A 21,748-nucleotide genomic window follows, 5' to 3' on the forward strand; every position below is an offset into this window, starting at 1 on the left:
AATAGGTAGTGTAGGTACCTAGGTACTGTACTGACAAATATTTAATTTCTAACATGATGTCATCCGGGTGTGGCCGAGAGGCGCGAGGCGCGGCGGGCGGCGGGGGGAGGCGCGCCGCTGCGAGCGATAATAATGCCGGCGCAGAACGACAAATTTCTCATTCACATCACCTTCAAAATCTATTTTGAATATTTTATTCATATTGTTCATTTTAATTTATACCTAGGATGACTAGAGCTAGAGTTAGAGCAAGATACCTAAGTCTGCAACGATTTTGATAGCACACGTAATGCACGTGTTATTTGAAACGTCAAACTTCTATGGAATTTTGACATATCAATAACAATTCTATGGATAACATTTATCTGAAATAAAGAATTAATAATAATAATTAATAACACTTGCACTGTGTATCAAAATCGTTGCTGACTTATCTTGGTCTAACTCTAGCCGATATTCATAGAAGCATAAATCAAGATGTGATTTTTATATTCGAATTTCGAATAGGCCTCCGGTATTTTTTTCATATAGGTATCACCAAATCATCACCGTAAAAAACATAGACTCTAAATTGTGATAAACTTTACGTAGGTATATCAATTTATGGGACATAAATTATCGAAAAGGTACCTTACCTACCTAGTTAATATTGTTTACTGCCACAACCGCCGGGTTCTGAGAAAGTGGGTCGATGTAAATGAGCTCGTAAAACCGGCGCGGCGCGTTTACGACGACGCCGATAACCTAGGAATAACAATATGTAAGTAAAGTATAACGACTGCACGAGTTTGGCTTCCTTTCAATCTAACCCCGCACGGCATTTGCAAAAACGTGTGCAATGTCAAATTTCTATCAAAATATGACTCTTATAAAGACACTTCCTACTTTGTTCTAGTCAAATTGATGCAAAGTTTTTAGTCTGACAATTTTTCATACAAAGCGTGTTCTCCTTACCTCTACCCTCCATACAAGAAATGTTCTGCTTGTAATATGAGGGTATGGATTTGTTAATAAAACTAAATTACTAATTAAAATAACTAAATCTAAAACCTAAAAATATGACTAAGTGTCAAATTTTTGTGAACTTGGTATACCCATCATAATATTATGGAAAAAAAAGGTCATCACAACAACAAAAATATCAAATCCAGATCAAATTAATAACCTGTTATCACAATCAGAACATGCCGCTTTGTCCCAACACCTGCTCTATGGCTCCGTCAGTCCCGGCGCTCACTTCCCCACGAACGATACTCATTGTTGATTGTATGTCGAATTGAGGGGAACTCCAAGACGTGTTATGTAACCCTTCACTTACTCACGCTGGACTCGAATTTACCACGGCTTTATTATGATCTCATTTCATTATTTGAAAGCAGATTGAGACGGTTGAAGATACAGATGTGGAAGTTGCAGAGTTTCCAAAAAGTTGTAACGTTCTCATAAATTTCAGGAAAATTTTGCATTAGAGAAATATAAGATATATCCGAAAATTTCCACGCGGAAACTTCGCAATTGACATTTTTTTTATTGTGATTCATTTTACCAATCATTATTCGACATTTTTGCCTCTTTTAAAATTAAATACTGTTCAAATCTTTTTTTTTCAATGATCATAACATTCATAATGAATCTAGTTATCACAAAAAAAAAACCATGTCGGTTAACAACACTTCATGTTTGTTGTAACAAGTTCATATTTTAAAATATTGTAAATTTTGGGAACTTTCCTACGGCACATCATGCAGTAGTTGAAATAAACAAGGTAAGTAATAAAATATGCGAAATATTTATTCAAGACAATGTAACACCATCCAAATAATGGATACAACTACATTCACATTATTCATATTCCTTTATTCTAGGTACTAATAATAGAATCTTACAAAAATCATTAAATGGCTTCTTGATATTTCCAAATTATTTTTTTACTTCGTAACTTAACAAAAAATCTTATAACTACTAAATGCATCAAATGACGATTTTATCCAATTGTTTTGAAAAGGAAGGAAGAATAGTTATTTTTTTACAAGGAGATAAAGTTGTTGTTTAACCGCTTGTGCTAATATTGATACCCGAGCAAGCGAAAGGCTCCAAAGTTGCCACTAGCTACTGCTCGTTTAAAAATAAACTTAAAAATAAACTAGTAGCTGAGGCCTACTACTCGTTGGATGCCTATTTTCGAGTGCCAAACTAAGCAATAGGTATAATACTTATGTAACATTAAATCGATTATTAGAATAAATAGTAACTGGTTAGCTAGCCACATAACGAATGATGTAATAATAGATTAAGTACCTAGTATTAAGACATGACATGTAAAATATACTTTATCAATAAATTATCGTATCGTATCGTATCGTTGAACCACAAGCGTAGCGAGTGGTTCGAGAAATGGAATCTTGAGCGTCGCGAGGCTTTCAATATTAGCACAAGCGGTTAAACAACCACTTTGCCGAGGGTTAAATAAACTTTGCCTACGAGTGGAACACAATTTTTCACCACACCAACGCGAGGAAAATACTAACTACTTATGAAATACCCAAAAAACCAACCAAACAAAATCCAAACGAACGTAATACAAAAATAATGAATCAAAATCATCATTTTAAAGTAAATGCTAACATATGAAAACAACTCAAAATTAACATGTGATTACTTTGCCCCACATGTGGATAAAGCCTTTATTACCCAGTTGGTGTGGTGACTGAGGAAAAATACTTTTTCACCACACCAACTCATAAAGGCTCTCTTTACTGTTCAAAAACTGATGAGAAAGGTGCATTTTACCCACAAGAGTGGCAAAGTCCTTATGTCCTGGCAGAATTGACTTTAAATGACGATTAATATTTAATTTGATCGAATCGTTCATTTGGGTGTAATTTGATTTGACTATGTTTGATGTTATACAGTAAGTATTTTCCTCGCGTTGGTGTGAAGTCGATGCCAAGCCAAATCTTAAAAGCGTCAATACCCTCTAGTGCGGTTCGATAAGAAAGAAAGAAATAGAGAGAGATGAGGATATTATTGACCGGTATTGTAATCGTAATGAAAGTAGTAGAAAAAAAATTATAAACTCTCCACCAGGCACCATTTATTTGTTCTACTTAGTAACCTGCAATAATTCAAGGGGTCACACTGTGCACCTTTTACTTTGGGTCCAACCCCGAAATCGCGAAAAAAAATTGGCTGTTTCAATTTTGGCTGTCTGACCTTGATATTTTCTATGGGCGAGTAAACATTTTTTTTCGCGATGTCGGGGTTGGTCCCATAGTAAAAGGTGCACAGTGTGACCTATATATTCAACCCGTAAATTATTGCCGGTGACTAAATAAACAACCTGTAGGTATATGCATCTTTGGATTTGCCTGATATGATAAAATATTTTTCATTTTAATTTATGTGCTTATATTTTACACATTTTAGAAAAATACATTCAGACTTTACAATTACTTAACATACTTATAGTACTCGTACTTACCTATTAATTTCTTAGAAAATTATCAAAATTATGTGAAATGTTTCCTTACAAATATTTTTTCTTAAAATATGTACTTATATTTTACACATTTTAGCAAAATACATTCGGACTTTTCAATTACTTATAGTACTTACCTAATCACACTATTAACAAATATTTTTTAATTTCGTGAAACTTTTACTGTCTTAACAAATAACTTCGAACATTTGATTTGAAACAAAATGTGACTTATTTTTGGATAAAGACATTATTGAATACTGTTACAATACCAACAATTTAGTACCATTTTGCTTAAAAATCACGTATTATCAAAAAGCACATATTCTTAAACATCCATGGGAGAAGTCCCTAATTCCAGTTTTCATTCTAGACCCTTAATTAGGTACTTACCTAAACTTATATCTAAGTATTTCATTATCTTTAGCTGAGCTTCTGTTTCGTGGAACTTCGACGTTTCATTTACTGGTGAATGTCCTTCTGTAACATTGAAAGCATCGTCAAGAAACTTCCGTATGTACGGTACGGTAGTAAGTACCACAGGTAGTAAGTTCAGCACCATAGGTAGTAAGTTCAGTAGCACAGGTAGTAAGTTCAGCACCATAGGTAGTAAGTTAAGTACTATAGGTAATACAATGTTCATTAAAAATTTGCAAAGTATACTTATTCAAAGTTGAATAGGTACACTAGGGTGTTGCTTATTTTGCATTTGGTTACTTTGCCAGATTTGTGCACATGTGGATAGAATGCAAGTTTCTCATCAATTTCTGAACAATCAAGAGAGCCTTTACCAGCGGGTGTGGTGAAAAAATTTTTTTTATGAATCAAAAATTTCAAAGTGCGGTAGCAACAGCAACCTCTAAAACGTAAATGAAAATTAAAAAATATATATATTGGTTTTTTAATGGCAGATACTACACCAAGGGGGTGAGACGTAGAAAATTTCAACTTCGACGAAATAATCAACACCCTGAGGTACACACGAAGAAACACACATACAATAAACTTTAAGGTGGAAAATGCCGATTCTGCGGAGCAAGTTAACTCTTCACAGCACGTGCAATGACAAAGTGTGGCGATGTCATCATTAATGCGAAATTTCTATGAAAATATGTCGTGACGTGTCGTGTCGTGAAATATGTTGTGACACTCCAACACTTTGTTCTATTCAAGTCGATGTAAAGTTATTTTAGACGAAATCTAACCAGCTTCGAATTCGAATGTTGTAACTATTTTTTTGACATTCGTGAGGTAGGATGTTATTTGCTGCTGTACACATTATCAGCTGAAATTGTTAACCCTAATCGTATGTGTCATCATTATGTTCCATGCCATCCATCTATGACGGTCATATCTGTATGTATATCAATGGTATATTCCTAGATAATGGTGGTTATTCTATAGGTATTGAAATTAGTCGGCATCTGAATTTTAATCGTGGTTGGGGATGGTCAGTGCCTCTCAGCTGTAAAACTGTTTTGGGTACAACCACGTCAGCGGTTAGTGTGGTTCCACACGAATCTTCAGCGAATGACATACTGAGTGTTGCATGCAACCCGTCATTTGACAATAATGCCGAAAACGAGAGTAGTTTCTCGCCTCCCCTGCTGCTGCCGTCGCCAATGCCAAGTCATCGGTTGCGGAGAGCTGCAGCCCGCGGTATGCGCCGGTCCGCCAACGCGAGCTACCGATGATTCTCCTCGGTACGGAGTATCGGTACGGAGTGATACATGTCGAGCGATACTCGTTTTAAAATACACAAGTGACCCGTTATAATATATTTAATCATTATGGTTGCCTTACCAGTGCATTGGCATACTCTTGCGCGCACTGTTCCAGTTCTTCGACGGCTCTGCGTAGGCGCCGGTCGCCGCCCGCGGTGCGCACGCACGCGCGCGCATGCCGCAGCGTGCCGTCGCACGCGTCCAGCTCCGCGAGCGCCGCGGTCCACTCGCTGGAAGCGGCCTCGTACGACGCCAGCGCCGCTTGCAGCGCCTGCTCGTCCGCAGAAGGACCAAGCCCGCCTAAAAGGGTTATTGTATAATAATATTTAACAGAAAAAAACACTGTGGCCTGTGGCGTCATGATGTGTCATCAATTCCAATTTAGCTCATGTACGGCTGAATCACACTGGATTCGCACTTTGCTCCGATGTTTGAGCGACGTGCGAATCGCATCCAGTTTAGGTAATAAACAACTTTCTACACGTTTATAAGCATTATAATTGCACATGAAAAATTTTGACGTTGAGGAGATCCACTCTGGTCTTCATTAGCAGTTCCATTTCACCAACTAGCACTGATTATGATTTTCTAGATGAATATTGACAAACAATACCTATGTCGCTTTAAATATATAAACTTCAGGAATTTCCCAAAATCTTCATAAAATCTGCCATCAGAACTGAGGGCCTACCGTGAAACTCAAAAATTTCGTTCACTGTATCTCTACTCTTTATTTTAAAGCGCTATAGAGGCCAGCAGTGAAATGTGGCTTTTCAGTTTTCGCGGTAGATCAGTTGGAGCTGACAAAACTGTTGGTAATAAATCACATAACGTGAAATACAAATAGTTGATGAATACCAGGCTGATCCTCATCAGTAGATAATTCAGCTGTTCCGCTTCACAGAATGACACTTCCCAGTTCACACACACCAGTGTCGCTTCACAGGTGACAGTTTCACTTTTTTAATGGAAAAATCTCTAAATGTTCCCTCAATTTCTCATGGGTGCCATCATCAGAACTTGATTTTGTCAAAAACGGGAGCAATCTGGAACTACCAACCAATCTGAAGAACCAACCAGTGGCAATTGGAAAGTCAGTTCGGAAATGATGGACTTCTGAGGTAAACAATTTTAAATGTTGAACCGAATTGAGGACCTCCTTCTTTAAAATATCGAAGTTGATTAATACAAGAGATATCTGTTCAAGGAAACAATGAGTTTTGCATTTAAAACATTCATTTATTTCGCTTGTGATGATATCCATAACAAATCCAGATCAAATTCATACCAAAGTTACCATCTCCTTCCATCCATCCATCCATTTATCTGAATCGAGCTTATTCTGACAGGTTTGATAACTTGAAAGTAACAAATTATTATGGTTTTGATAGGTACGCACTTGATGATGGTCTTGATAATCGGCGCACATTCACGAATGACTTTCAGTTCATTTCGCATGCACCAATCAGCGTGAGCGATCTTCAAGGTCATATCAAAACCAGTTCAAAGCCATGACAAATTGTTAAATCAGAGTTTGGTTCCTAGTTAAAATCACAACTATTACTTAGTTTCAGTTGTATAGGTGTATATTGTGTATGTGTATAAATGCATGTGTATGCACTATGGACTTGTGCACTTGTTGTAACAACTGTTGCGAAACTTCGTGGTACTCACGGTTCATATAACCGACTGAATGGTTGCAATAAACTTGGAACTAAATAATCTTTAATAGTAAAAACCGACTTCACAAAACATTTTGAAATGGCATTTAATTAATAACAACCACAGTACATCTTTTAACAATTATAATTAGCCACAAGACTTTTAAACACCTTTAATCGTAGAGAAGTTTTATTCTGGTCTTCATGGGCAGTTCTATTTCACCAAATAGCACAGTTTCAATGCAAATGTTTAGTTTTTAATGTAAAACCTAAAAATTTACGCTATAAAACTTGAGGAGTTCCCTCGACTCCTCATGGATCCCATCATCAGAATTCTACCTTGACAAAAATATGACTTAAAAACCTAACATTAAGAAGGTTAGGTTACAAACACAACGAAGAGTACAAATCACCAAACGTGATCGTTGAAGAGTTCCGTTCTGATCATCATCAGCAGTTCCACTTCATCAAGTGTCACGTCTTTAAATGTAAATGCTTGATTTGCTGATGAAAATATATGGGTAATTATTCGGTATTCGGCATATTCAGTTAAAGTACCGAATATTCAGCAAATGTTTTTTATTACGTTACTCTTGTTGCAACGCTGTAAAATGTAAGCTCCTCCAGAACTTTTTAAGTACCGACTCTCTTCCATCAGGTTACGTTTTCCTGTTGAAATTAAAACACATGATGTTGAATCAACAGAATGTTTTGATTATTTGGAGAGTGTTAAAAATTTGTGCGAATCCCTTGTCTTCTGACCTGTTTTTTATAGGGAATTACTTAAAAAAAAGCATTTCATCTATATATATATAACTGCTAATGTAAATAAAGCGTTTCTTATGTTTTTTATGAATGATGCAGATGGATCGAATAATGCGGCAGAATATTCGATTCGAAAAGATCTGAACCGAACATTCGGCCGAATATTCGTATTAACTCCATATTCGGCCCATCTCTACACTATAGGAGGTATGTATGCCTTTAACATTTAAAAGGGTTCCCTCGATTCCTTATGGATCCAAGATCCCATCATCAAAACTAAGTTTTATCAAAAACGGGACCATTCATGAAGTCAAAAATATTTTATATAAACATACAACCTTGAAGTTCGTTAAAAATGAACTGTTTTTTATTTTGACCAACATATTTTTCTAACCCTCCTAAATTCATATCCGACATATTTTAACATTTTTTTCAAGCTCTATTTTGCTCGTTTAACATTTTAAAAATCCTTTGTTCTTTGTTGATCATAAATTATTCGAATCAAGCATCGCGCGCGCCGCGCCGTTGCCACATTCACCTACGGCGTAGCCAAGGTTGGCGAGGTTATCAACTTATTATTCAGTCGCCTGACTTGCGTAACTCATTCTATTGTATACCGTATATTCGTGCAACAAAGTTCAGATTCATTTACAGTTAACCTGCTTCAAGGCCCGGTCTGCGCAGCAGGCGAGTTATTTTTACGACTGTTACGTAGATATTGATTATCCTCAAACGCTGCGCTGTGCGAGACGTACGGAGCGGCAACAGCGGCCTCATTCGTAACGTTATTATATCGCTAATAAAGTTATGTTATGAGTCATGACGAAATATTTACAAACACGGACGATATATAACTACACACAAGATTTGCTACACTGCATTGGGCAACTGTTATGAATTTATGATAGCTGTATCGTTATTTATTATAAATAAATAACGTTGTATGAAGGTAGGTACGTACTTAGAAGCTATTTTTATTCATTCATAACTTTAAGAAGGTCACAAAATTAAGACACTAGACCTAAGGCTAAGAGCCTCTCTCTGCTAGATGATGAGCTCAAATTACAGGACCTATGCAACGAAAACTGGAACCTTTGCACTTGGCGAGGGTCAGAAACCTATGGAGGAACCAGTTTTCAACAGCCTCCTGTAGAAGACTGATTCCTCCATAGGCTTCTGACACGAACTGATGATTCTCAGCATTAAGGGAACAACTGAAGAAGAAGATGACAAAGGGCTCCTTAAAAGATATGAACTTGGTTTTACGGATCGAGAAAAGATCATTGAATGTCAATTAGTATAATATTCCAACGCTTTATAGCGTGTTCACATAGCCGATCCGATATCGGATGGAAATGGAATCATTTAGAGCATGATAAGTTGACGGTGTAAGTGTTAAGTAAACGTCATATTTCATAGAAGTTTGACGTTTAAAATAACCCGTGCACTGTCTGGGCTATCAAAATCGCTGCCAAATTATCTTGGTTTGACTCTAATCCATTATTCATAATTCATTTAACAAAATCTCAAATCGTTCCTCCAGATGTATAGGTAAACTAGATCTCGTTCAAACCAGTTTTCAGTGGAAGTTTGCATGGTAATGCATATCATATATATTTTTTAGATTTATCATTCTGTTATTTTAGAAGTTACAGGGGGGGGGGGGCACATTTTTTCACTTTGGAAGTGTCTCTCGCGCAAACTATTCAGTTTAGAAAAAAATGATATTAGAAACCTCAATATCATTTTTGAAGACCTATCCATAGATACCCCACACGTATGGGTTTAATATATTTTTTTTAATTTTATGACGTATTAAAAAAACTACTTACTAGATCTCGTTCAAACCAATTTTCGGTGGAAGTTTGCATGGCAATATATATCATATATTTTTTTTAGATTTTTCATTCTGTTATTTTAGAAGTTACGGGGGGGGGGGGACACATTTTACCACTTTGGAAGTGTCTCTCGCGCAAACTATTCAGTTTAGAAAAAAATGATATTAGAAACCTCAATATCATTTTTAAAGACCTATCCATAGATACCCCACACGTATGGGTTTGATGAAAAAATATTTTTTAGTTTCAGTTCTAAGTATGGGGAACCCCCAAAATTTATTGTTTTTTGTTCTATTTTTCCGTTCTCCAAAATTTTCCGAATCTATAAGGGTTCCGTTTTTTGCCATTTGGCTACGAAACCCTAAAAAGGAATTGACAGTTTGTATCGGGAACATATTTGTATTGAAAATTCGTAGAAAGACACAATTTAGGATCGAAGTACTTATAGATTTAAGAAGTGGAGCCACCAAGATTTTTGATGTAATATTTTAGCAGCAGCCATAGAGTTCACTAGACGCCGAGAGCCGAGAACCACTGAATAATTTAGTATCGAGATAGTTTGAGTACCGGGTAGGGTTTGAGATCCGGATATCCGAAATATCCGGATATGCGTCAAATCTAGGATCGGATCCATCGAAACAGGATCCGGATATTTCGAATATTACGGATCCGTTAAATATATGGTCATAGACCTATAGCAGAAACAATTTTCGAATGAAATTTATGAATGAAATCATACCACTTTGTCATTTAAATACAGTATTTTCATATATTTAATCAATTCAAATACTACAGCACATCAATTATGATAGGTACATCACGTGACGCACTTGACGCAGTAACTTCATAAAATGATTGCGAATGTTGCTTAATCTAAACAGTAGGTAGTAACAGTAACACTTTTTGAAACTAGCTATCTGGATACCTCCTGACTGAAATAACGGTAATTCTCGACACAAATTCCATGACGTAGGATATGAAAATCCGACCAAAATGACATTTTAAGATAACGGTAATAAATAGTGAATTATCTTTCCAACAAACTGAATAAATCAATAATAAATAGTGAATTATCGTTCTTATACCCTGGTATTTCTTTCATTTTTAGTTTTGAGATACAGAAAGTGCATAAAGTCGGATTTCATGATTTTTCTCATTTTCGTGAAACATAAAGCATTATTTTCACACACGTCTTTTTCCATACGCCTTGCCTCTCAATTGTTTCAATTTTGTGGTTGGCGTTACTTTGAGACTTTATGCATCTAAAATGTTGTCACATTGTGACTATTGTGAGGTGTTTATTAGTTATAATAATACGATTCTTAAAATAATCAAAGTATTGAGTGTAAGTAAGTTAATACGACATTATGCCTCCCTTTCACTGTTCAATTGGGAGAAAAAATAATCGGGTCTTATAAGTTTAGCATATATACCGCCTTTTTAAATACTATCAAAGGTATCAGCGTTTTTACTTATCCGAAATAGAAGGCAAATAGCCTTTTTATCAACAAAAAAGACTGGTATTAGACATACCACATATCCCACATAGTACGTGAAATAATGGCAAACAAAAGACCCAATTTTGTTTTGGCTCTCCTGAGAAATTAAGTTTTTTCAAATCCGACCGATATGGAAATCGAGGCGAGAATTAGGTAGTATTGTTTACAGTAATTCAGTAGTCTTGTGTGAGTTGTTATCACTGATTTTGTTTGTGTATTATCGTGTCAAATTTGGCCATTATTTGCCACTAACGGGATTTCTATTATTTTTTTACTGATGTAAATGCGGACTGAAAGAATAAGATATTAATTCTAAGCAATTTACCTCTATTTAACGACTATTTTTCAAAGGTACAAAAATCAAGCTTTTCTTGTGATTTTATCAAACCGGTATATAAAAGATTAATACAAGTTTGACAAATTTTTGCCTCTACAAATAATTAGACTTTATGATTATTATGTACCTAACCTAGTATAGCCCACGGATCCCACAGTCAAACTGTCCAAACAGTTTTGTGGGACGTTGTATTTAATATTAAGTCAGTATCCACTGTATTTTATTGAAATAAAATAATAATAATAAAAATTTGTCATTTAAGGAGTAAATGTAACTTTTGCTCCATTTCCATATTATTTTGTGAGTATAATTTAATTTTTGTCTAAAAATAGTCCGTGTTTGGCTGAGTCCTTCTAGACCGTAACCTTTTTTTATACGGATCCTTATTATCCGAATTATCCGGATATCCGATCCGTCAAATTTTAATATCCAAAATATCCGGATCCGAAAAATTTACGGATATTGCAAAATTTGCAAACCCTAGTCCCGGGGAAGAACATAGTATGGTTTATATCCCAAAAATCATCCCATCATGTGAAAAGGAAGGTGGAAGTTTGTATGGGAAATGAATAACCGCTGAACCGATTTAGATGAAATCTATATCTACATATCTTTGATTTAGTTGAAAATTATACCTAACTTCACTTACTCAGCGTCTTTGAAAATTAATCAGAGGAGTTGAACAATATTTAAGTGTGAGGAACTTGAAACTTCGTATAATGACATTGTCAATATTAAATACTAATACAAAAAAAAAAATTCAGTGTTTTTGAAAATTCATTCCCTAAGGGAGTTGAAAAGCGATTGATAGTTGTATCGGGGACTAAATTTTTTTGCGAGCAAGGGACTTAAAACTTTCGCAGAAAGACATAATATTCGAAAACAAGAAAAGTAATATAAACTTTCAACAAATTCATCCTGTAATGTAATGGGGTCAAAAGGTGGTTGAAAGTTTGTATTGAAAATATATATTTTTTGAGTGATTTCCTCAAAACTTCATAGAATGGCATTATGCCATTAGTGCCAGACAAATGAGACAAATTCCACGTGTTGTCAAATTATTAACCCAACTGCTATTTTTTGCTGCAATGTAGAATTGCAACAATCAACACAAAAATTGACGCGGAAATCTAATAATATATGTTGCTAGCTGACCTTGGAAGCGGAAGTCTTGCATGGGACTCTCGTCCTCGCGGCAGAGGGCGTGGTCGACGCGCGTGTGCTGCGCTTTCACTCCTGCAACAATAACAATACACATTGTTTTTATTTCTGATCTTTCAGTTTAGTGCAAAAGTAGTACTTGACTTGAGTGATCTGTCGATACCCCCCGTCAGGGGGGTATGAGGGGCCGCTACCGCTCAATGGCTGCGGCGGCTGTCGCGGGTCGCTTCCCCACCGACTGGTGGGGTGGTCTAATGGCCGTCTTTTTGGGGACGGTGTGGGTAGCTGACAAAAGTAGTAGTTAAACCGTAGGCTACATGGACTGATAAGGCTGCCTGTACACTGAGACAGAGCGGAGCAGAGATGTGGGGAATCAAATCAACCAATAGCATTGGTTGTAAATCGCTCGGCCTTGGTGGACAAGCAGCTTCAAACTGTCATTTTAGTATCAATCACACCGGAATAACTACATTATGCTATAGACAAGTACAGTCTGAAATAATTGAAGCATGTATAAAGAATATTTCAAGATTTTTTTGTCTCGAAATACGAACCTGCGGTGAAAGCGTCGAGGACGGCGGCCCACGTGGCTGCGCCGGCGCCACCACTCCCGCTCCCGCCTCCGCTCCCGCCGCCGCGCGGCGCGCGCGCCGCTTGAGTCAGCACGGCGCTCAGTTTTGATGAGTTCTCCATCGACTCGAATACTCGCGTAATCGAGATTTGGACAAACTGCGGGGACATAATATGTCAATGTGGACATATAGCAGATGACAGGGTCATTTTGGTATTGAGAGCCACGACACACTAGCGTTTTCCGAGCGTCGGCCGTCTAGTCAACTCTATGGTAGCTGCTGGACGCAATATTGGCACAGTGGCGCAGCGACGCCATTTTCCATAGCGCTGAGCAGACGCCGACAAAAGACAATAGTGTGTGGTGGCCCTTACTAGTCGCTTTTCGTGAAGGAAAACATCGTGAGGAAGCCGATCTAATTCGAATAAGGAGAATTCTTGGAATTACTCATCATATTTGCCAAGCTCCACAATGAGCCGTGGCAAAAATCTGGGTTGACGCTAGGAAAATGATACTTAGTTGTCAGGGTATTGCGTAAGTTAATAAGGCTTGCTACGTACCTTTTGCATAATTAGTACATAATACACGCGTATATGTCTACACGCGTATATGTCTACACGCGTATATGTCTACACACACGTACATGTGTTAACCCTAAACCATCAACAGGACAGACCTTTCCGAGAGAAGAGGAATTCCGATTGACTTTGACATGACATGATATGACATTGTCATATGTAATTGTATTGTATACTATTAACAACGTCATGCTCTACGAGCACACTTAAAGTCCCGGATAGACGTGCGAGTAAGTTCGCGAACTTACAGCTCGACGACCTTTTTCGCTCGTGTGTGAGCCTAAGTACGCGTACTTTACAAGCGAAAAAAGTCGTCGAGCCATAAGTTCGCGAACAACATAACTTGACATGGGCAAAATCATCATAGATTTGATGGAAGCCATATTTTAAAAGAAGAAGAAAGGGGTCGTGGTACCTCATCGGGCGGGTCCCGCGGCGCGGCCGAGGTCCCGCTCACCTCGCTCGCCGAGGATAAGCTCTTTCTTCTGGGTTTCTCATTTGACGACGTACTTTTGGATACGCGCACCTACAAAGCATAAATATTAAATACTGATGAATTGATGATACTTACTGTTTATAACTTTCTTTAAAATTGATGAAGGGTCGATTCAGAGACGACGTGTGAGAAGCTGAGAACCTTAGAATTTGGCCAGTATTAGTAAGTGCATTCGAATATAATTGTTAAAGAAAATGCATAAAACAGAATACCCTTTTGTACTTTTCCTCGAAGTGCTTTTTTATCATGTCCTCTACCAGGTGATCTTGGTCTAGTTCTTGCTGAGAGACTTCATTCTGTAGGGAACATCACATTTATGAGCGAGGAGACACAGACAATATTATAAGAATACATAAACAAATTGACTAAGTCCCACAGTAAGCTCAAGATAGATAAAACGCCCATGACTCAGGAACAAATAGCTGTGCTCATTACACAAATAAATGCCCCTACCGGGATTTGAACCCAGGACCATCGGCTTCATATGCAGGGTCACTACCCACTAGGCCAGACCGGTCGTCAAACACAAACACATAAAACATTAACATTTCTGAATTTTTAAATGTAATAATTATATTATATATTTGTATAGACTATTGTACCTGAATATTTCTACGCCGATGCATGCCGGCAGAATATGCTGACCTAACACCCTCTACTAACCAACATTGTTCCATATTCTCAGAAATAAATGATTGATTGATTAAAACACATTAAATTGCTAAAGTTCACATACGTCATGCATGTCCAAATACACGTATTCTTGTACACCTTTCCGCTAAGGCAGCGATGAGCGGTGGTGAGACTTGAGAGGAGCGGTGAATCATCCAATGGAATTAGTTCTTCTCCGCTCCGCTAGATGCGATTCCAACCAATGTTATTGATTGATTCCCGCATGTCTCCACTCACCTCCGCACACATCCGCCTCAGTGGAAACGCCTATGAATAGTATAACGCATTATTGCGTTGCTTTCAGCTTCATACGTGGGTGAAGTGGCCTACCGTTTCGTGTTCAGGTTCTTGACGCGCTGCCCTCACCGCGCGCTGATCTCTCAATATCTTGCGTCGTTCATTTAGATGTTTACGTTTCTTCTTCCGAGATCCCTGAGGTGAGGTTGCAAATTAGACATATGTATCTACATGGACGACTTTATATTATATGATTTATATGTACACCGTGTTAATGGCGTTCTTTATTGTGTGTTAGATCAGACGTGTTCTCTTATGCAGTGCGGTATTCTATAAGTAACGAAACAACGACATCTGTTCTGGGTGAAACAACGCTTAAAAAGCTGTTTTACCGTGGCAGGTACTCGTATATATGTATTATGTACGGTTCAGCTATTCACTCATTCGGAGGTCGGAGATAACACTTTTGGGTTGTAGAACGGTCGGATGGCCCCTTTAGTATCGTTTGGTAACCAAAATTTCGTTACCAGCTACAGAATGGGAATGAGGATTCCCAGTTTGTAACCAGTTACGTATTGGGCCCGTGCTGTGCCATTTCGTAACCAGCTACAGAATAGGAAACGAAATTCCCGGTTTGTAACCAGTTACGTATTAGACCCGATTTGTGCCGTTTCGACACCAAGTTTTGTAACCCGCTACAGAATGATGGTAATAGTATTACTCCGGAGACTTCAGCGTCAACATTTATCAAAAATCTAATTTCTACCGGTTGTGTCTATACATTGCAATTAAGTTTCTATACATTGAAAATTTTAAAAACTTAAGGTCCGAACCCGACAAATCATACACATTTTCTAAGATAACCATGGTTACGATCAGTAGTTGGTAACATTTTTTAACCACTTACCGATTGGGATATTTATTTCGAAGCGGTTACTAGCAGTGGTTACGAATCGCGGTAACTGAAAAGTTATATTTTGTAACCTATTAACGATTGGGATGTTTTTTCCGTTTCGAAGCTGGTTACCAATTTTCGTTACCAAAAAAGATGGCCGAAGCCAGGCATAATAATTAATAAATGTATCTGTAACATAAACAGCAACACTCTCTCACACTGACCGTGACCATCGGTGGACTTAATAAAGGTTTCTAGTTATAGTTAGTCAACGAAGTGGGAAGGGTGCTAATACCTGACGGCAGTTGCCGAGCTCCTCGCCAGGATTGTAGTCCGAGTCGGCGTCCGCGCCGCTGCCCACCCTCGACGCCGCGCCGCTCGCGCTCGACTCCTGCGCTCACGGACGGCTCATCAGTCATCACTTCACAGCATATACTTGACGAAATATACAGTGCAACGATTCGGCGTAAGTACAAGTTGTTCGAGAGGTCTTCAACTATACTGATTACTGACTAACTGGCATGATGCACGGTCGGTGGCTCGCATTGTGTGGGTGGCGGATTTGATAACAATCTATGCTGCATTTGATACTTAATATGATAGTCTTAAATACCCTCATCAATTTCTTAAATTTTTTGTCATACAAAAAATGCTTATTGGATAAACGGTCATTATTCAAATGTTTGCTAAGTTCGGCAGTTGAAATTTTGTTTTAAATGTTGTTGTATTGTAGCCAGAAAATTAAAATCAATTGAATATTTGTTCAAGATCGAACAAAACTGAAAACAAACTATAACTCTCTATAAAAGCGCTCTTTAATATATATTGCTAGGACTAACGGATGACTGGCGTTAGAACTCCAGGTCCGTAAGGTCCAAAACTTCGTTGGGTGATCCGTGATAACGAGACTCTTTAATTGTCGGACGCTTCAGCCCGGACCGGAATAAGCTACTTGCATTGCATACCAAGTTTCATGGTTTTTGTCGGATAGGATCATTTTAAAAAGTAGTTATAACGTAGAGCCGCTCCAGAAGGATAAAATGATAATAGCCATGGAGACAAGTTGTTACCTCATCCGAGTCCTCTCCACCCGAGGATGGCGCGCTTCGCCGCCGGCGGCCGGCCGGCCCGCGCGAGCCACCGGGCTTGGGTCCACTCTACGCAATGGAATTTCTTACCAATCAATATCAAAATAATCATAATAATTTAAAGTCAATAATCTGTCTCTTTCTAACAAAACAAGTACTAGCATTCCTATACAATACACAAATCAGTGAAGTGCTGACCTCCACCCCATTCACCCCACACAAGATACAAATGGTTTCACATAGAAAATAGTAATTATGTATTATATTATAATTTATATACCTATACCGAATGATAAGTCGGGAAGACACACACGTCATGGATCGCATGATCTATAATTGTAACGGTGCGTATAAACAATATAAGTAATGCTAAAGCGATCGACATCAAAATCAAAGCACAGATTAATAAATAGTTGCTACGTAACAGATACATCATTCCCATACAAAAGCGAAAATACCTACGCTATAATAGCCTACAAAATCTTAATAATAAAACCTGCTGCTCAGGACGAGAAGAAATGTACCATAAGTATGCGCAAAAAGAGTCGAGACTGTGTTGCCCGCCGTGCGAGTCACGTGCTAACGCGTCATCGTAAAAATGCGCTGGGCTTGTACCTATCAATGCCGGATTTAGAGTATTTTAGAGGTCTGGAGGCCTCGGGCAATAAAGGAGTGGAGGCCCCCTGGCCCCAAATTTTTTCCAAATAAAATGGTAAATTTACCGAATTCTCTATTGTGGGGGGCCCCTTTTTTGTGGAGGCCCGGGGCAGTAGCCCCGGTTGCCCTCCCCTAAATCCGGCCCTGGTACCTATGATGATTATTGTAATAAAACGAGAGAGAGAGAGAGAGATTATTTATTTGTGAAAACACAGGTACAATGATCGATCTTACATAGGTTTCGTAGTCTCACCATGCTCTGCCAAAAGTGGCGTACAAATACTAACTATACTTAAACATAAAACATGAATCATATTAAAATTTACAATTTGTAAATTAAATATTACATAATCATTTAAAACATAGTCACAAAAAATGGAACATAATTATACTTAAGAAATAAAATTTGAACATTTAATTTTCATCTAAATAATCACTTATTTTATAATAACATTTTTCAATTAATAGTGCAGTAAGTGTTTTTTTAAATTTAGATAGTGGTAATTTTTTTAGACAGTCAGGAATTTTATTGTATATTCTGGTAGCCATTCCAAAAATGCTTTTCCGCATCAACGTAGTGTTCCGTTGCTCATTGTGCAACTTCTGATCTTATTGTGATCGCGTTGCAAATCTGCGGTATTGTGAGACTTTACAGAATAAATTAGGGTTGCATTTAACAAATACTGCCATTTCTAATATATAAATACACGGAAATGTTAAAATTTTCTTTAATTTGAATAACGGAACACTGCTTTCTCCGATTTTTTTTCCGCACATTGCTCTTACGCACCGCTTTTGGGCTATAAGTACATTTTCTCTATCGACTGAATTACCCCAGAATATAATCCCATATCGGAGTCTTGAGACTACAAGTCCATGGTAGGCCGACAGCACTGCGTCTTGGTTTACTATTTTTAATAGTTTAGAAAGTGCATAAGCAGATTTGTTTAGTTGTTGACATATCTCAGCAACATGAGGTCTCCAAGTAAGTTGACTATCTATTAATAGGCCTAAAAAACGTGTTGTGTCTACATTTTCTATTTTTTCATTTTCATAGTTAATGTCAATTATATCAGGATTAATGAAATTTATGCGATTATAGAAATGCATTACATTGGTTTTTTTTAAGATTGTTTATTAGATTATTTTTATTTAGCCACATTATAATATTATTTTATTCAGTATTAATGTCCTGTGCGTAAGTCTATCGCAATTTATTATAGATGTGCTGTCGTCAGCAAACAGTACTATTGGATAATCAACATCATTTGGCAGGTCATTAATATAAACGAGGAACAGTAGGGGACCAAGCACACTGCCCTGTGGGACTCCATGTGTGGCATACTACTCTCTCGAATAGTACTTTTGTTCTGTTTTTGTCTTCGTACAGATTCTAGATATTTCCGTACATTGAGGCCTTTCTCTTAAGTAAGATTCGATAAGATTTAACGCATTACCCCTAATACCATACATTTCTGTTATGTATGGTTACTTATATGTAGGTAGGTATACATAATCTTGCGACAGTCAGTCGGAATAAATCTGTCAATCGAACGGGCGTTTCCTTTAGCCACCAATCCCAAATTTAACATTGGCGACGAGGATGGGGACAGGACGAGGGTGGTTATATTTAATGATTAAAAAGTTTTCCTTATAAACACCGTTATCGAGTCTTGCAAGGCGAGACCAAGGTCAATAAACGGCGATTATGTAATGCGCCCTAGTGTATTTAGACAGTAGCGCCCTAGTATAGGTATAAGTGGTCAATTGTATAAATTAAAGGTGGAGGTGTTATGTATGGTTACTTATATGTAGGTAGGTATACATAATCTTGCGACAGTCAGTCGGAATAAATCTGTCAATCGAACGGGCGTTTCCTTTAGCCACCAATCCCAAATTTAACAATTTCAAGCTTGCATAATAGTCGGTCATGGTTAAAGTCATAGTCAAAGGCTTGATTCATATCAGTAAATATAGCGCAAACGGGCTTTCGTTTATCAACATTTTTCATTACAATGTTAAGAAGATCATATATAGCCATATTAACACTTATATTTTTACGAATGTTGCGAATCAACCATATTTCTTATTAGTCAATCAAATATGTTTTAGTTTTATATATTGATAGATAATTTTTTCCCCTCTCGGAATTCTCTGTTATTAAATTGTACCGTTGAAAATATCGTAAATTGCGAAAATAATTTTAACTATACGGAAAACAGGAGCAAAGCGACGGAAAATTAACGGTTTTTAAAAGTTGTAATACGGTGCTAGAAGGCCGATTCATTATGACTTGTCTAAATTATTTAAAAATACTTTTTTTAACTCTTCAACATAATTATTAAACGTTTCAGGTGGGACAAACGGCAAATTTTCCTTTGTTTTTTGACTTTTACACTCATCTACTGCACAATAATTACGTGGATTTCGGCATTTCGAAGCGTAAGCGCGAGAAACGTGCGGCGCAAAGTGGTGCCAGCGCTAAGTTCCGTTTGTAAGTCGTGCACATTCTCATACTGATTTCTGTAAACTAAATCTTTTACATAACCCCAGAAAAAAAATCTAACGGGGTTAGATCTGGCGATCTTGGAGGCCATCTGATTTGTTCCTGGATCGGTATCCAGGAAGGAAAATTTGCATCAAGAAATTCCCTTGTGATCCGACTATTATGGGCTGGAGCCCCGTCTTGTTGAAAAATGATATTCCGTCGCGCTAAGTCGGGAATATTATTAGTCTCGTTTTTTACAATCTCCAGTATTTCTAAGTATCTTTCTGTGTTCAGATGCCCTTGGTAAAAATGTACCACGAGAACCCGATTTTTCAATAGTCTACAGCAACAGCTAAATGAAAAACGCGATTCGTAAGGGATTCTCTCTGGACCAAAAACGATTATTATTCCGGTTGTACATACCGTTGTTACTGAAATTTGACTCATCTGACCAAATAATTCTACCCAGAAATTTTTCATACTCTTCGATTAACCTCTCCATTTCGAGGGAGAAAATAAGTCTTCTATCGGCATCACCTGGGCGAAGTTTTTGAACTAAACGCCCTTCAACATAACTCTTGAATTTGTATTTTTCAATACGCGGTGTATTTTGCTTTTAAAAAAATCCAATGTCTTTTTCAGCTTCCCTCACTGAGCTTTTTGGGTTCGCCTCAAAATAAATCAAAATGTCTAGTTCATCATCATCAATGCAAATGAATTGACGCTGCGGTTTAGGTAAGTTGTGATCGAAACGTCCTAAATATATCAAATTGTTAACCAACCTCTTTAAAAGAAATCGAGATGGTGCTACTCTATCTGGATATTTTTCGCGATACCACTGCAAATATAATGCTATGTTTTTGTCAGGGATCGGAACCGGTTTTTTGCAAAAACATCGAAATAACCATATATTTCGGTTTATTTTATACTCTAAATGTAGGACTCAGTTGTGTTTTCAGATAACGACTTCGTATTATTAGATTGCCTAATTAGAAATGAAGTAATTAACAAAGAACGAAAAAATACCGTTTTCGTTCCCATACAAAAAATACCGGTTTCCGATCCCTGGTTTTTGTGATTTAGAAAATATGCTTCCATAAGGTCAACATTATTTTGATGAACCATCGCTATGGTAAGTAAATTTACACAACAACTGCAAGAAACCAAAAAAGAGTGTTAAGAAAACAAAAGAAGCGACAGTTCAAAATGGAACACTTTTTTTATTATCAGCCAATCGCATTGTAATTTTTGCACGTACACACAAAGTTATTAATGGATAGGTACTACAATTTAATTCCTATCTCATTATTATTTTATCATACACTTATGATAGAGAAATTAAAATTTCTCAAGTGTGCATTGATTAGTTATACTTTAAAATGATAAAGTTGTTGTTAGAAGCACGACATAGTTAGAGAAAATGCATTGTTCATTATTCGTAGCAATTTTTAAAGTTAATTGTGAAAATTTCTAGTCTTTTTTTATTTAAGATGCTAGGTTATTTAGAAGACATAAATTCCTATCATTGAGGGTTTCGATCAGTACAGAAAAATTACAGGTGTTTTATTACCACGTTTAGCGAGTTCGATTCCCGATTCAGACA

General features: G+C 37.2%; 1 protein-coding gene across 2 annotated transcripts in view; it reads right to left on the reverse strand.

Moving 5' to 3' along the window:
- Positions 1 to 1,770: 1,770 nt before the first annotated feature.
- The window catches only part of LOC133526191 (uncharacterized), a 43,255-nt gene continuing 23,277 nt past the window's right edge, over positions 1,771 to 21,748 (reverse strand). For both annotated transcript variants that reach the window (XM_061862697.1, XM_061862698.1), the window contains exons 3-11: positions 16,983 to 17,069; positions 16,208 to 16,303; positions 15,111 to 15,212; positions 14,321 to 14,404; positions 14,028 to 14,138; positions 13,018 to 13,192; positions 12,458 to 12,538; positions 5,282 to 5,502; positions 1,771 to 3,958 (exon numbers count right to left, since the gene is read on the reverse strand). In XM_061862697.1, coding sequence (XP_061718681.1) covers positions 3,941 to 3,958; positions 5,282 to 5,502; positions 12,458 to 12,538; positions 13,018 to 13,192; positions 14,028 to 14,138; positions 14,321 to 14,404; positions 15,111 to 15,212; positions 16,208 to 16,303; positions 16,983 to 17,069 — 975 coding nt within the window. In that variant the 3' untranslated portion in view covers positions 1,771 to 3,940. The remainder of the gene's footprint in view (positions 3,959 to 5,281; positions 5,503 to 12,457; positions 12,539 to 13,017; positions 13,193 to 14,027; positions 14,139 to 14,320; positions 14,405 to 15,110; positions 15,213 to 16,207; positions 16,304 to 16,982; positions 17,070 to 21,748) is intronic.

Source organism: Cydia pomonella, chromosome 16 (genome assembly GCF_033807575.1).
Source record: "Cydia pomonella isolate Wapato2018A chromosome 16, ilCydPomo1, whole genome shotgun sequence".
Taxonomy (NCBI): domain Eukaryota; kingdom Metazoa; phylum Arthropoda; class Insecta; order Lepidoptera; family Tortricidae; genus Cydia; species Cydia pomonella.